Source organism: Felis catus, chromosome B1, assembly GCF_018350175.1.
Source record: "Felis catus isolate Fca126 chromosome B1, F.catus_Fca126_mat1.0, whole genome shotgun sequence".
Classification (NCBI taxonomy): domain Eukaryota; kingdom Metazoa; phylum Chordata; class Mammalia; order Carnivora; family Felidae; genus Felis; species Felis catus.
The window spans coordinates 113048340-113066295 of record NC_058371.1 but is presented as its reverse complement, the minus strand read 5'-3'; the positions used below and the strand labels follow the sequence as shown (position 1 = coordinate 113066295).

At 39.1% G+C, this 17956-nt stretch overlaps 1 protein-coding gene across 1 annotated transcript in view; it reads left to right on the top strand.

The window, feature by feature from the left end:
* EGF (epidermal growth factor) overlaps window positions 1-17956 on the top strand; it is a 96151-nt gene that overhangs the window by 33265 nt on the left and 44930 nt on the right. Inside the window, 5 exon segments of the mRNA NM_001009381.1 lie at window positions 12561-12686; window positions 13995-14117; window positions 15150-15272; window positions 16169-16294; window positions 17356-17492. Coding sequence (NP_001009381.1) covers window positions 12561-12686; window positions 13995-14117; window positions 15150-15272; window positions 16169-16294; window positions 17356-17492 — 635 coding nt within the window.

Genomic DNA, 17956 nt, shown 5'->3' with positions numbered 1-17956 from the left:
TAAATAATCCATGGCTAATTGATTCGGATTGCCTGGTTATAGAGGAGCTGGTTGCAGCTAATGGCTGAGCCCCAAAGCCAAGCGGTAGAGCCACAGTTTCACCATCAGGATGGTTTTCTGATACTTCTGACCAGTTTCCTCAGGGTGGTCACTCAGTTCTCTCATCTGGGCCACACCTACTTGCTGTCTGCACCCTCCAGGCTCAGGGTCCTGCAGTGGGCATGTGGAAAATTTCCTTATTAAGGCCTATATATTTATCTGCCTTCTGAGCATTTCTACTTAGATTTCTTTCAAGGGCCTCTGGCACAAAGGAAATAATTGGCCTACCAACTTTTTACCTCCCTTTTCCCTGACTCCAGTGCCCCTATTTCAGTGGGTGGCATCTCACCCCATGTCCCAAGGCAGAAATCTGGGTATGACCCTTTCCTCTCTCTTTCCCACTCCCACCCCATGAAATCAACCTCCAGCTCCCACCAATCTCCCCACTTGCCATCGAACCACTCTTGCTCTATCTGGCAGCGATCCATCCCTAATGTCCGCTTCATCAGTGTTCCTGCCTCTGTTTTCCATGGTGCAGGGAGCATAACCCTTCAGAAATCAGAGCCCAGTCATGCCATTCCTTGGTTAAAACCAATCAACAATTCTGTTGCCAATAATAAAAATCCAGTTTCTTTATTTAACCTGTTCACAGCTGTTCACAGAAGGTTCTCAGCTTTATCTCTTGCCATTATCTGTATTACATTCTGTGCTGCAGCCATGTTCAAAGGTTTCATGTTTGCTCTTTCCTCCAGGCGTTTCAGCATGTCTGGAAACATGCTTTCAATCCTTCTCTGCATGGGCTCATTTTCCTTATCCTCTGAGAAATAGCTCAAATTTCCTTCTTTCAGAAACACCTTTGCTGCCCCACTCATGATTAGCCTTGGTTAACTTTTCGCGAATAACAGATTTCCCTCACCTGTCACTTATTATTCATCTTCCTAAATTTCCTTACTCCTACGAGGACAGGAGGACACCTCTCCATTGCACCCCCAGTGCATAGAGGATGTTTTATAAATAATAGTTGAAAAAAAAAAGAAATTTCAAGAAGCCCAGAGATACGCTAAAAATGTTTTGTATAGCCTATTCTACAACGGAAAATAAGAGATTTGTTCTATAAAAAAATAAACAAGTAAACAATAGTTGGGGGAAAAAAAGAGTGGAAAGAACACCCTTTGTCACTCTCTCCCCAAAATAATATGCTGAACAAGTTTTAAAGAGGTATCATATCTAAGTACATGTTGTTTTCGTTAGGTGCTGTAAGCCCTACCTTTCCCTTGGTGGAAGGGACAGTCTTCACTGGGGCTGCTCCCTTTGGTTTATTATAACTAAACTCCCAATGTTTTAAATTTTTTTTTAATGTTTATTTTTGAGAAAGAGAGAGAGAGAGAGACAGAGAGAGAGAGAGAGCATAAGCAGGGGAGGGGCAGAGACAGTGGGAGACAGAATCTGAAGTAGGCTCCAGGCTCTGAGCTGTCAGCACAGATGCCGACATGGGGCTCGAACTCACGAACCGCGAGATCATGACCTGAGCCGAAGTCGGACGCTTAACCAACTGACCCACCCAGGCGCCCCTAAATTCCCAATGTTTTAAATCAGTTTTCTCACTTAATTCCCATTGTGCCTTAGGGTCTTTTTCTTTTTTCTTTGAATTGATCTAGTTCTCAAGAAAGAGGTCTGAGCTAGAAATAATCATTTTAGAAGCCGCATGGGCTGCTGCATTGGAAATAAAATAGGACAATGCCACAGGCTGTCATCCTTAAAAATAATAGAAATAGGGGCAACTGGGTGGTTCAGTTGGTTAAGCATCTGACTCTTGATCTTAGCGCAGGTCTTGATCTCAGGGACATGAGTTCAAGCCCTGCATTGGGTTCTGTGCTGGGCATGCAGACTACTTTAAAAAAATAAACAACAACAACAACAACAACAACAAAAAGAAATAATATAAAGAGTTATAATTATTGAGTATGTAAAGAATTATCTACTCTGGCTTTACCCATATTATCTCATTTAATCTTCACAACAACCCTATGAACTAGGTATGATTATTATTACTATTTTATAGATTAAAAAGCTGAGTTGCAGAAATGTCACAATATCTTGTTCAAGGTCACACTCTGGAGGAATTGGGATTTGAACCCAGAGAGAGTGACACCATGCTTCTTCCCCAACCACACTCTTACTATTATCATTTCATATCTTAGATTTTGCCTTACTTGTTTTAAAAAAAATCTGTAATTCGGTGTATTCTTATCTATCCATGGCCTCCTAGTAGTTAAATGCTTTGGTGTGCACAGATCATGGGGCCAAAACCTATTTCTCTCTCTCTCTTTCTCTCACACGCACACGTGCACACACACACACACACACACACACACACACACACACACACCCTTCTCCCCTGGCTGTCACAGAATTGATCACCCAATTTTGTTGGTGTGATTAAAGTCACTAAGCAACAATGCTCTCCTGGCTGTCCCAACACCCACATTATTATATGAATCTCAGAGCCAGTATGGGAACTCCTTTGTATACAGTGTTAATAACATTATTTCAAGCTCAGCTTCTGGTGATTTTTTGCAACTAGTTTGCTCACAGACTAGTTTTTATAAAAGGTCCAAATATCTTTGCTTTCTTCTGTGTTTTTTTCTTTTTGTATTCTGTAAGTGTAGATTCCAGTGGGGCACCTAGGTGGCTCAGTTGGTTAAGTGTCCAACTTTGGCTCACGTCATGATCTCACAGTTCACGAGTTCAAGTCCCAAGTCGGGCTCTGTGCTGACATCTCAGAGCCTGGAGCCTGCTTTGGATTCTGTGTCTCCCAATCTCTCTGCCCCTCCCTGGCTAGTACTCTCTCTTCTCAAAAATAAATAAAACATTAAAAAAATGTAGATTCCAGTGTTATGCTCATAAGAGTTTCAAAAGCATATTCTGTGGTAAATGAAGGGTGTCTACCATCAACACTGTGCAAAATACTTTGCATTCATTTCTTGCACAAAAAATATTGCTGAATTTCTTTAGTTCTGAGAGTTCGTGAAGGAGAATTGCTCCCACCTGGAGGTCTACCTGCTCATGGAAGTGATTAGTATAGATAAAACAGCCCAAGTGGGACTCTGATTCATTTTAATTATGTCATTGCTGGAGGGTCTACTATAAAACCTTGGTTATTTGGAAACTTCTAGAAAAGAATCATCCTAGAATTATAAGTATTTTTTTTACATAAATTTTCCCCAATTTTTTTATTGTAGTAAAATAATGGTACAAATTTACCATCTTAACTATTTTTTTAAGTTTATTTATTTTGAGAGAGAGAGAGAGAGAGAGAGAGAGAGTGTGTGTGTGTGTGTGTGTGTGTGTGTGTGTGTGTGCGCGCATGAGCAGAGGAAGGATAGAGGAGGGAAGCAGGGGAGAGAATCCCGAGCAGGTTCTGTGCTGTCAGCTTGGAGCTTGACGGCAAGTTTCGAACCCCTAAACAGCAAGGTCATGACCTCAGCCAAAATCAAGGATTGGATGCTTAATCAACAGAGCTGCCTAGGCACTTCACCATCTTAACTATTTTTATTGTACAGTTCAGTGGCATTAAGTACATTCACATTGTTGTATAACATCGCCACCATCCATCTCCATAACATCCATAACTCTTTTCATCTTATAAAACCACAATTCTATATGCATCAATGATAACATCTCTCAGCCTCTGGCAATCACCATTGTACTTTCTGTCTTTATGATTTTGACTACCCTCTGCACCTCATATAGGTAGAATCATACAGTTGTCTTGTGACTGGTTTATTTCACTTAGCATAATGTTCTCGTTTCATCCATGTTTTTATTTTATTTTATTTTATTTTATTTTATTTTATTTTATTTTATTTTACATCCAAGTTAGTTAGCATATAGTGCAACAATGATTTCAGGGGTAGATTCCTTAATGCCTCTTACCCATTTAGCCCATCCCCCCTCCCCCCACCCCTCCAGTAACTCTCTGTTTGTTCTTCATATTTAAGAGTCTCTTATGTTGGGGCACCTGGGGGGCTCAGTTGGTTAAGCATGTGACTTCAGCTCAGGTCATGATCTCACAGTTCATGAGTTTGAGCCCTGTCTCAGGTTTTGTGCTGACAGCACAGAACCTGGAACCTGCTTCAGATTCTGTGTCTCCCTCTCTCTCTGCCCCTTTCCCACTCGTGCTTGGCACACGCTCTCTCCCTCTCTCTCTCAAAAATAAATACACATTAAAAAATGTTTTTAAGTCTCTTATGTTTTGTCCCCCTCCCTGTTTTTATATTATTTTTGCTTCCCTTCTCTTGTGTTCAAGTCCTCACGAGTGAAGTCATATGACATTTGTCTTACTCTGACTAGCTAATTTCGCTTAGCTTAATGCCCTCTAGTTCCATCCATGTAGTTGCAAATGGCAAGATTTCATTCTTTTTGGTTGCCAAGTAATACTCCATTCATCTTTATCCATTCATCCATCGATGGGCATTTGGGCTCTTGCCATACTTTGGCTATTGTTGATGGCGCTGCTATGAACATTGAGGTGCATGTGCCCCTTCATTATTTCATCCATGTTTTAACATATGTCAGAATTTCCTTCCTTTTAAGGCTGAATAATATTCTATTGTGTGTATATACCACATTTTGCTTATTCATTCATCTGTCGATGTATACCTGGGTTATTTCCTTGTATTTGCTGTTGTGAAAAATGCTGCAATGAACATGGGTGTGCAAATATCTGAAGACTCTGCTTTCAATTCTTTTGGATATATACCCAGAAGTGAATTGCTAGATCATATGGTATTTTCGTTTTTAATTTTTTGAGGAACCACCATACTATATTCCACCCAGGAGCTGTACCATATTATATTTCCACTGATGCTTATTTTCTGTTTTCATATAATTTGAAATGATCCAGTTCAAACACTGACATCTCTCTGTTTTTCATAAAAATCTTAGTAAAATATGGGTGGCTATATCTTCCTAACTTTATAAATAATTGTTGATATTTTGTTAATGACTAGGATCAGATTTACAAAGATACATGTCACTGGGCATTCATCAGACTAGTGTGAGACAAAGCTCGGTTTTATTTTATTTATTTACTATTATTTTCCATTTGAGAGAGAGACAGAGTGTGGACAGGGGAGAGGGGGAGAGGGAGAGAACGAGAATCTTAAGGAGGCTGTATGCTCAGCCCAGCGCCTGACACAGGGCTCAATCCCACAATCCTGGGATCATGATCTGAGCTGAAATCGAGTTGGATGCTCAACTGACTGAACCACCCAGGCGCCCCCAAAGCTGCATTTTAAATGCAGGTTTGCACTGACACAAAATTGCTACTACTTGAAATGTCTTTTAAATATTTTGAGTGGTTCTTTTATCATTTTTCTGTCTTCTTTCTTGCTGTCAGCTCTTACTTTTTGCTGTTTTTCTCACGCCTGGCCATGGACTCTGTTTATTTTCTAATCTGAGGTATTTCTTTGCCATTTATTTATTGGGGAAACCAGATGATTTGTCCAATAGAATTTCCACATTTTGGATTTTGCAGATCATAACCCCATGGTGTCATTTAACATGATTCTGTATTTCCTGTAAGCAGGTAGTTTTGGCCTAGAAGACTGATCAGATTCAGATTTTTTGTAAGACTAATTTATAGGAGGTACTGTACGCTTCCTACTGATCACACTAGGGGACATGTAGTGGCTAATTCTGGATCTTATTGTGATGTTCAAGGGTCATTAGCAGTTCAGGTGTGGCCAATGTGGTCCATTCTTTGTAAAGTTTCCCATCAACCTTTCACATAATTGTTTCAGAAGCTATTGGTTATCATTGCCTAGAGCCATTTTTTTCATTAGAGTTTCAAAGTGATGACATTCTAATTGTATCACCGCTTATGCATTTGTTAGCTGAAGAACTTTTCTACATCAACTATGATTTCCCTGGGGAGGATCTTTTATAGGAAATGTAAATTAAATGTTCAGTTCTTTCCCTTATCTGTTTTTGAAATAAAGGGTCTTTAAAAAAATGTTCATTTATTTTTGTGGGAGAGGGAGCGTGAGCAGGAGAGGGGCAGAGAGGGAGACAGAGAATACCAACCAGGCTCCACACTCTGCTAGTGCTGAGCCCCAGGTGGGACTCCAACTCATGAACCATGAGATCCTGACCTGAGCCAAAATCAAAATCAGACCCTAACTGACCGAGCCACTCAGGTGCCCCAAGGGTCTCTTTTTAAGCATCTTGATAAGCTCATAGATTTAAAAAAATATTTGACATGTGTCTATTCATTGCAGTTATTATCGTTTTGACACTCAAATTGTACCATCTTTCTCTAGGAAGAGACCTGAATTGAGGCTTCTAGGCTTTGTGGGAGAGATGACCAGTAGGGCCACCTCAGCTGCCCTCTCCCAGTAACTGGCCCTGGTAGTCTGGAAACCTGGGCTGAGGCAATGTGTTGGGCTTACTGGAATCATGCAGTCCCTTCTGCCAGCCGGGAATGCAGTGGGCGTGGGGAGTGACAATGGGAGTGGCATTAACACCTTGCATTTCCATCTCTGTGCTGTGGGGTGCCATGGTCACACTCGTCAGAAATGGCTACAAAATAAGACTGAGTGGGCCCAAGGGGCTCTTCTGAGAGTGAAAAGAATGTGCAGTAAAACCTTGGTTTGAGAGCATAATTCTTTCCGGAAACATGCTTGTAATCCAAAGTACTTGTATATCAAAGCTAATTTCCCCATAAGAAATAATGGAAACACAGATGATTCATTCCACAACCCCAAAATATTCATATAAAAATGATTACAATACTGTAATATAATACAAAATAATAAAGAAAATGCAAAATATAAAGAAAAATAAACAAATTAACCTGCCCTTACCTTTGAAAACCTTTATGGCTGGTGTGAGGGAGACAAGAGAAAGGAGGGTTATTGTGTAGGAGGACTTTCACTATCACTGACAGATGTTGAGTACAGTATAGTATTTTTAAAAAATTTTTAAATGTTTGTTTATTGTTGAGAGAGAGACAAAGCATGAGTGGGTGGTGGGAGAGAGGGAGACACAGAATTTGAAGCAGGCTCTGTGCTACAAGCTGTCAGCAGAGAGCCTGAAGTAGGGCTCAAATTCACGAAATCATGACCTCAGCTGAAGTCGGACACTTAACTGACTGAGCCACCCAGGCATCCCTACAGCACAGTATTGATAAAATCTTGTCATCGACTGTATTTAATGTAACTGGCAATAAGGCAGCAGAGGAAAGGGTCTATATCTGCAGGCAGACTGACCTAGAATGAAGCAAAAGCATTCCGAAGCTTTCTCTTGTATGGAAAAGCAAAAGACTGTCCATAGGTGCTTTGAAGTGACAAAACATACACTAGTGCCAGGTGTGGGCACCTTCCAACGTTCTGAAAAATCACTGATTTCTGTGGCCTGAGACTGAGCATCCAGGCATGGGAGACAATCACTCACAATCCAGAGAGAGAGAGAGAGAGAGAGAGAGAGAGAGAGAGAGAGAGAGGGAGAGAGGGAGGGAAGAACCATTGGGTCATTTGTGATTGTTATGTTTGGTGTCATGTACTACTCATATTGCAAGACATCACTCACTTATGAATTTAAAGTTTATTAGAAATGTTTGTTCGTCTTGGGGAACACTCACAGAAAAAGTTACAGCCCAAGGTGTTTTACTGTATTTTTTGACTGTTCAGAGGCTGTTGATTTGTTTACGTTCTGATTCTTAGAGGAATTTAGGTGGCTCAGGATACCAACTAGCTGAATTCTGGCTAAGGGGTTTTTGTTTTTATTGTAATTGGGAATTCCAATAGCACAGAATGACCATTCTAGTATTTTCTTCCTTGTTATTGCTATTAACAAAGAAGAATAAATATACAGTCTGGAAAGTTTTTAAGGAAATTGAAGAAGTCATTTACTCAGGGAACTCAGTAATGAGTAAGACAATAAATAAATGAAGCAAAAATATAACTAGGTTCTTATAGAAAATATATTATAGGGGCATCTGGGTGGCTCAGTCGGTTAAGTGTTGACTTTGGCTTAAGGCCTGATCTCGTGATTTGTGAGTTCAAGCCCCGCATCCGGGTCTGTGCTGACAGTGGGGTCTGGAGCCTGCTTCAGATTCTGTGTCTCCCTCTCTCTCTGCTTCTCCCCTGCTCATGCTCTTTCTCTCTCTCTCAAAAATGAATAAATATTAAACAAATTTAAAAAAGAAAATAAATTAGAAATAACATATAGGTGTCTATAAAAACCCATAGTTATATATACACACACATACAAGTGTACGTATATGCACAAATATATATATATATATATATATATATATATATATATATATATATATAAATGGGGTCTACAACCAGAAGGCTTGAGCTTGAGTCCCGGATTTACCCCTTATTACCCATATGTGATCCTAAAGACACTATTTCCTAATCTGTAAAATGAAAGATCATATGTGCTGTGATTAGTGAAGGGCTTCTTTTGAAAATTAAATGTGAAGACTTAAATACTTTATAAAATGTTATTCCAATTTTTTATTGTATATGCTAAATACTGGATGTGCTAATATTTAGTTATAAGACTGGTTAAAGTGAATGGGTTCAAATGGAAGAGACTAGGAAGGCTCTGTTGATGAGGCGAGTCTTACACTGAATTTGAGATAGGGAAAAGGTGACCAGCGAAACAAAGCAGGTTGGGGAATCCCATGTGCACCGTTTCAGAACGAGCCAGGGTAAAATTTACAGATTTACTCAGCGTTAGAAAAGCTCACGAGAGCCTGTGTGTTAGGCAGACATTTATTGAAGGCGCAGTTGGTGGTGGACATTAACTCCGTGATTAGGAGCTTTAATGTGATCTCAGAGGTAATTAAGCTGCACTGCTGGGCTCTGGGAAGGGGTGTTATTTGAGGTCAGCCGCAGTGGTTTTCAGTGCTCGCTTTGGCCTAATTTGAAGCTGAAGAACAGCAGCAGATTAAGAAGATTAAACAAAAATATAGCCCTCAATCCTCTATGTTTTGCCACTTCCTAAAATGACCTTTTAAAGTGTTTGGTGCCTGAATTCAGGTCGTATCCTCAGCCTAACCATTTAGAGGAAATAGTGATTGCTTTCCTGCCCATCTTCACCATTAAAGAGTGATATATATTGCTAAGGAGTACCATTAAAACCATCAGCAGCATGGTAGCATGGAAGGAGGCTTTGACTGGTATAGTCTGTCTGAGTTCTAACCTAAGGTTGACTGGAAATTCAAGGAAAAACTAAGTAAAGGAGTTAAGTCGCAGGTGACATGATCACCGCTTTGTTTGTGCATATATTCTGTATGTTTGAGGTATACCTGTGCTGTAAAAGGCACCATGCTAGATGCCGTTTGGACTATGAAATGTGAATGGGATGCATGCCTTATCCTCAGGAAGCTTATTGGTTAATGGAAAAAGGATGTACATACATAATTGTGATGGCAGTGGGATGGAAGGTGATGATAGTAAGAGCAGAGGTGAGCACAGGTGAGAGGTAGGAGAAGAGTACAAAAAAGTAATAAGTAATATTAGATCTAGATTAAGAACAGAGCATTTCCCGTATCCTGGATGCTAATTGTTTTTCTTCATTAGGCAGTTTGAATCCCTATTAACACATCATAAGCAGTAATTAAGGTTGAGACTCTTTAGAGGTATAAACTTAGAGGAATTTACCACAAACATCTGGCTCTGTACAGAACCGTAAAAATTTCATTTTTAAAATATGTGATCTCAAAGCATATTTATTCCAGCACTTTTATTTCATAGATTAAGAAACTAAGGTTAAAGAGATAATGATTTGATGTAAAGGCAGAATCAAGACAGAACTCAGTTTTCCTAGTCCTTAATTAAGTACTTGCCTATCATGCTGGATTTGGAAAGGTTTTTATACGGGATATTCATAGAAAGCATAATTCCTCGATTTTTTTGTTACAAAGAAAACGGAAGCACTTTGGTGCCATTAAAAGGCCAACTCCGGGGACTGCCTCTCCACCTACTAGATAGGGTGCTGCTGGATTCATGAATCATTTAATAAAGCCAATTAGATCTTCAAATTAAAAAAAAAAAAGGCCAAGTCAGACCTTTCTGTATTTTTGTTGTTGTTATTCTCTTGCAAAATTTGTAAATTCAAAAATAAATATAAATTAAAAAAATACATTTAAAAAAAATTTGAAGTGGGTGCATTTGTCTCCTAATTTTAGTCATTTACCTTTAACATTTGGATCATTTTATTTTTCATCTTGCTTAGTTACACTTTGAACATGTGAAGCATGTAGGAACCTGAAAGCAGTGTAATTATACATGTGTGATTAGTGTAAAAACCATAGACAAGAAACAAAATTTTGGGAATCAGTATCCAAGACACTATTCAACGTATATCTGAACTGATTCAGTAGGTAGGTGATATTGCAACAGTATTGAATAATTGCCAAGATTTATTTCATATTTAATTCTGTCATCATGTCCTAATAAGTTAAATTTTTTTAATGTTTTATTTATTTTTGAGAGAGAGACAGAGCGTGAGTAGGGGAGGGGCAGAGAGAGAGAGAGAGGGAGACACAGAATCTGAAGCAGGCTCCAGGCTCTGAGCTGTCAGCACAGAGCCCGGCTCGGAGCTTGAACCCACGAACCGCGAGATCATGACCTGAGCCAAAGTTGGATGCTTAACTGACTGAGTCACCCAGGTGTCCTGAATAAACAAGTTTAAAATCACCAAGGAAATAACACAGACTTGCTAAAAGGAGGTATTCATAACTGAGGTGAGGCTGGGAAGTTTCATTGGTACATTCAGTATTCAGTGTTTGAGGTATTCCTCAAAGTGTGTGTGAAGACTTACAGCAACAGAATCAGAATGATTCCTGAAATGCAGATTCCTGAGCCTTTCTCTTGATTTTTACCAAATCAGAATCCCTAAAGGGGGGCATGCCAGGTAGTCTCGATGCACATTCGAGACATTTTCAAGAGGCCAAGAATATGTTATGTTTTTACTGTGTCGTGGTGTTATTGGTCAAAAGAGTGTTTACTGACTTGAAATAGAAGGAAATTGGTACAGTCAGAGTAAGGAGACATCTTTATAAGTAGATAAACAGGGACCAGAGGAAGAGCCCTACACGGAGAAAGAATGGCCTCAGCTTCTTGCACTGCTGAGCTCAGGCTGTCACTGGTTGTTCCCTGTGCCATTCACAGCAATGCTGTGTTTTTAGCAGAGCTTCTGTTGGGTCCTTTTCATTATTCATAGGCTCTCACTGATCTCAACCCCTCCATGACTTCTGATCCATGACCCGGGCCTTCTTCCCTTACTGTCACCTCTTGCCAGAGTTCTGGCTTCCATTTCTAAATGGATCCTGAAATCTGCCCTCAGACTCAAGCTTAGCTCTGTATCTCCAAGAACATTTTACAAATTATCCTGTTGTTGTTAAAATTGGTAAAAAAGAAGAAGGAGCACGATTTGAGCAGGGATCCGTGTGTTACTAGTTTGTCTCTTGACTCTGGCTCTGAAAATCAAAGGTGCTAAGTTGGCCATTTGTTGTTCCATATACTTGGCTAATTCAACCCAAACACCTACCTCACGAAGCAGATTCTGCTATTTACCCTGGGCTATTTTGTAAAACATGGAATACTGGCTGCAAAAAACTCAGAAATTTGGGGGCAAGATATATGGCAGTGGTATATTTTAAGTCTGAAAGATGTTCTTTAAATAATGATCCTAAAAACTGAATATATAGATCAAACCTATAACTATTATATTTAAAAAAAGATATTCTTAGGATTGAAGCTTTTTTGTTCCTTAAACAGGTATTTCATTTTCAGAATTTTTGTTTTATTATTCTTTTTTTATAAAAGTAAATCAGAATGAGTGAAATAAAGGGGATTAAGAGTACACTTATCTTGGGGTGCCTGGGTGGCTCAGTCAGTTGAGCCTCCAACTTCAGCTCAGGTCATGATCTTCTGGTTTGTGAATTGGAGCCCCATATATGTCTCTTTGCTGTCAGTGTGGAGCCTGCTTTGAATCCTCTCTCTCTCTCTCTCTCTCTCTCTGTCTCTCTCTGTCTGTCTCTCTCTCTCTCTGTCCCCACCTCTCAAAAATAAATAAACACTTAAAAAAGGAGTACAGTTATCTGGATGAGCACTGAGAAATGTATAGAATTGCATACATATAAATATAAATGTATTTTATTATATCTTATATATATAGTAAGTAAAGCAGAAATGAAAAACTGATAACTTGTGTTTAGTGTTTATAACCCAAGGAATGAAATCTCCAGCTAATTAGGATGTCTGATCCTGAGTGCTTTTGTAGGAATAATACAATTAGGGAAGTAAGTGGGCTGCCTCTCTGAATGCTTCAGAATCCAGACTAATACTGTTTGGCTCCAAAGCAGTGTCACCACCATGAAAGACAACACCCCTTCTTTTGTCACAGGGAGATTAGACTTCTAAGAACCACGAAGGGATCAAGCAGTGTCCCTTGTCAAAATACACCTCCACTCCAAATAAACCATCTTTTTTTTTTAGGTCAGAAACTCTGCAAGCTGAGGAAAGGTAACTGCACAGGCAGCGTGTGTGAGCAAGACTCTAAGTCCCATTTGTGCACGTGCGCGGAGGGGTATACTTTAAGCCCAGATGGAAAGCACTGTGAAGGTAACCTGTGGGGTAGCTACCTAAAACAAGTGTAGCCCGCCTGAGCTAGGGCTGTTCTCCAGTGGGTCATGGAGAGCCTCGAAGTGAAAGCAACTTGAGGTTTCTCCCCTTCCCCCCCAGAAAAATAATTTTTTGTTGTTGTTGTTGAAGCCTTTGTAATAACTTTCAGATCTCCTTTAGGTCTTGTGTTCCTAGATCAAATTCTCTCAGAGGCTACTCAGAGCTGGATATAAGGCAGGGATTCTCTGAGTGATCTCCATGGACCTCCATGGGTTTGATAGTGAGCAAAAATGTCAGTATTTTCAGATCTTGTTAAGGTAGTAAGATTGTTTCATAACTATCATTAGATCCTCAAAGAGTAAATGAAGTCCGCACCTTATCCCATAAAGGTGTGACAGGATCTTGAGACACTGTGCACCAGGACTGGTTATCTAGGGCTCCTCCTGTTTTGAAGCTTCAGGCCCAATTCAGTAAACCCAGGAGAAGTGCTGTATCCTTTCTCCTGGGAGCTCCAGTGAGTTACTAATGAAGAACACTCAATGGCTACAGCACACATTCAGTAGAATTGGCTGGGGTGAGAGGTCAGGTAAACTTGACAGCCAAGTATGGGTTAAGTATATGTCTCCTGTTGACCTGGGACTAGTGGGGGAGAGCCATAGCATAAAACAGTGGCCTGGAAGGTTGGGTTTCCATCAGAATGAAGCTGCTGGGGAATGTTGCTACATTCAAGGCTCCTGTCAGCCTTGAGAAGGCCGAAGAGCAGAGCGAGGATGTCCTATTCTTATTAAGAACTTTCACGAGTCCCTGCCTTAAGTGGCTGCATCTTTTCATGGGAAATTGTACTACTTTTTCCTGAAGGCAATTCTAGTATGAAAGTACAGATGCGTTTGAAAGTATAAACTGTGACCATAAAAATGGTTTCACAACAATTGAATTGACTTCTTTAATTCTTTGTGAGAGTAGCAGAAACAGTCTTTCCATGGTCTTACAGGAAATACAAGTGTGAGATATTCTACTTTGTGCTGACTTATTAGCAATATTACAATTTATTGGAAAAATAACCATCTGAGGCTGCCTGGTTGGCTCAGTCAGCTAAGCGTCTGACTTCTGCTCAGGTTATGATCTCACAGTTTGTGGGTTCAAGCCCCCCATCAGGCTCTGTGCTGATGGTTCAGAGCCTGGAGCCTGCTTTGGATTCTGTTTCTCCCTCTCTCTCTGCCCCTCCCCTGATCATACTCTGTCTCTCTCTCAAAAATGAATCAACATTAAAAAAAAAATAACCATCTGATTACCGTTGTCGTTGTATAGATGTCAATGAATGTGCCTTTTGGAATCATGGCTGTACTCTTGGGTGTGAAAACATTCCTGGATCTTATTATTGCACATGCCCTGTAGGATTTATTCTGCTTCCTGATGGGAAACGGTGTCATCGTAAGTATTTATTGCATTATTTTCTTTCATTTTCAGTGATGTTTCTAAGGTGGCTATGAACTGGGTTGGTAGGCCTTGATCAGCAGTATGCATCGGAATTACCTTGATAAGTTATTATGTACATGAGTGACTGGATTCTACTCAGACCTATTAAATCAAAATAAGGTTGGGAAGCAGCTGTATAAATTTCTCTCTCTATATATATTTATTTCTTTTTCCATATCTTATTGTATATCTCTGAAAGGTAAGTATATAAAAAACATAATCGTAATACATTATTACATCTACAACACTAGCTGTAATTCTCTGCTATCATCTAATATCCAGTTAGTTTTTATGTATAATCACAATAGCATTGTTGTACCTGAGAATATTAGCAATAATTCCCTAAAAACCTCAAATGTCTAGACAGTGTTCAAATTTTCTTACAAAGTTTTTTTCAAACCGTTGATTTGTTTGAATAACCATCCAGACAAGAGCTGTTAGTTTTCCAGATGAACTTGCAAATGATTTGGCTGAGTTCCATTTAAAAAATTTTGGAATAGGGGCACCTGAGTGACTCAGTTAAGCTTCTGACTTCAGCTCAGGTCAGGATCTCATGGTTCATGGGTTCGAACTCCGTTCTGTGCTGACGGGTCAGAGTCTGAAAACTGCTTTGGATTCTGTGTCTCCCTCTCTCTCTCTGCCCCTCCCCTGCTCATGCTCTATCTCTGTCTTTCTCTCAAAAATAAAAACATTAAAAAAAATAAAATATTTTGGAATATTGATGACTAATAACTTTGAAAATATTATTTGACATAAACTTAGAGGAAGCTAGATTCACTTTCTAAAATGATAGATCTTTCTTTAATTTTTTTAGATTTGAAATTTTTCTTTATTTTTACAATTTCCTTACCAAAGTATTTCATAAATGTCTGGCTTTGATTTAATTTTCTCTTTTTAACATAGCATTTTTTTAATTGTCAGCTGATTTTGCTAAATTTCTACAAATCTGGTTTAACACTAATCTTGACGTTATGCTTCATTGATTAGAATTAATTTCCTGTCCAAGCAATACATCTAAATGTAGCCATGACTGTGTTCTGACATCAGATGGTCCCATATGTTTCTGTCCTGAAGGCTCAGTGCTTGAGACAGATGGAAAAACATGCAGTGGTAAGTTTATTTACTTTTTGTTTGTTTGAAAACATTAATTTTCTTAGTGACACCTAAAAATTGATCTTATTGATAAAGGAGAATAGATTTTTCAACATTACACATAGAAAGATACTTATGCAACAAAGTACCATATAGGTTTATATCAGGTTTTGGTTTGTGTGTGTTTTTTTTTTTGTTTTGTTTTGTTTTTAGACAGCATAGTGTAGTGGTTATGAGCAAGGGCTTTCAAGTTAGACAGCTATGCGGTAGCATTACATTACTAGCAGACTTACTTTGGACTAGTTACTTGTTCCCCCCTTGTTCTCATTTTTCTCATCTGTAGAAGTTAATCATACATGCCTCCTGTATTTGTGGCCAGCATTGAACAAGACGATGGACGCAGAGTTCTTAGTCTATTCCTTGCAGCTAATAAATATCTTTCTACTTTGATCTTCAGAGAGACTGAAGCATTATAGAGGGCTGGATGTAACTTAAAATTAGCATAAGAGTTATGTGTAGCTTTTTTTTTAATAAAGCAAAAGAAATCAGGAGGCCAAAAATACATGGAGAAAAAATATATTACCAGCAAGAGTTAGACCAGCTGTCAAACTCATCAAAAGATATTTCTTATTGCAGCCGCTGGCAGTGCTCTTGTTTTCAAGCTCAGTGACAGAACAGAGGACAAGGGCTGTTGGGATGTGAAGGGTTAACATTCAAGATATCAGGTTATAGGAAAATGGAATGTGGTGACATTTTGTTCTTAGGGTCTGAAAAATAAACTTGTTTGCAGTAGTATAAATGATGATGGAGATAGATTTAAAAACTAATATATACTTGGCTTTTTCAATATTTTGATGAAAAATTGTTATATTTTTGAATGGCATAGCATCATCAGCAAGTGATTGTTTTTATAGGCTGTTCATCACCCGATAATGGTGGATGTAGCCAACTCTGCCTCCCTCTTAGCCCAGTATCCTGGGAATGTGGTTGCTTTCCTGGGTATGACCTACAACTGGACAAAAAAAGTTGTGCAGCATCAGGTTAGTGCTGTGGATGTTTGAACGTGTGTCTCTGCAAAAAGATTATGTGAAAACATTTTATTTAGAAAGATGGAGAGTTAAATCGCTTTTGGCTTCTGAGTAGAAAGTCTGAGTTTTTATTTTTGGAAATGGAACACAAAATCACATTGTAAATATAAATAGGAATCACATAAATAATAATCATTTTGAGGAATATCTCTAAGTCAGTTAGCACTCAGCAAATATTTACCATAACATCAAGCATGGGATGCCAGTATATGTGAAAGTCATGACCGGAATAATCTTTAGAGATGTTTAATAAATATTTGTTGATTGATTTGATTTTCATCTCTGCAGTGAATGTAGCCATCATAAGACTTTGACAAATTCTGTCCTTTTTATGTCAAGATTTAATATGTAGTTGTATGCTTGAACAATTTTTTCATCTTCTGACATTGTATCTCTTGTGTCCCTCAGCAGCTTTAGAAATCCTAGGTTTATACGAAATTAATGTCATCTCTCCCAAAGTTCATTATGCCTGTGATCTGGGATCACATAATGATGAGCTTACAGAGTTTTGCCTTAGACCCCAACACTCTTAGCTTCTCAGGGCCTTAGTGAATATAGTGTAATCTGAGCTCTGAAAATTATCAGGGGTCTTGTTATTAACTCAAATAATCATGCCTCCTTTTCAGAAGTGCCCAGGCCAGAGAAGTGTATTTATTTGGACATGAATTTATTTGGACATGAATCTGCTAATATTAATATGTTTCCATATGTGTGAATCAAGGAGATTATGGCACTAAGACTTGCGTCTTCTAGTTCTGGTGTTCACTATTTGATGCTGGCTCTTTTGACAAGTAATTTGCACTTTAAAAGCTGGCACCTAGACAGAGGGGAATCTGGTAAAATGTTGCCTCATACAAGAAATCGTCTTGCCTGTCTTAACCTACACCACACTGGTGGGAAATTACGAAGACGAGAACTGCAGAAAGCGGGTACAATGAAAAGGAAGAGTCAGAAGTGTTTTCTGGGTTCCAAGGCATATTTTAAACAGAGCCATACTTGAATCTGGTTAACAGGACCACAGCCATTTTTGCTGTTTGCCAATTCTCAAGATATTCGACATGTGCGTTTTGATGGAACAGATTATGGATCCCTGCTCAGCCAGCAAATGGGAATGGTTTTTGCCCTTGATCACGACCCTGTGGAAAATAAGGTATGGTTTTGTCGCCTGAACAGATGTGGCTGTGCTTTAAGGACAGAGTAGAGGATTTTATCCTAACAGATGACCTGAGCTACTTGAAAATCCTCTGCTAAGCTCAGAATGATTAGGCACAGAGAAATGTAGGAACATCGTTTGGCAAATTTTAAGGGTGTTCCTGTTCTCATAACACTGCCTTGGTCCTTATTGTAATTCAGCCATTTTATTGGGAATTATTGGGCAGAATCTTAAATTTAGTTTCATCTTTGGAGGTGAGGATGGGAGGTTAGCAGAGTGCCATACACATAGGAAGACTGCCATAAATAGGTTTTTAGTTATTTACTGATAGGGGAAGGAGTGGGTGGGGGTGGGACATTGGAAGTATGGGTTAGTAATCTGCATTTAATATAAGTTCTTGAAAGATGGAATTCAATGACCTCTTAATCATGGCAATCAGAAACACAGATTTTATGACTCAC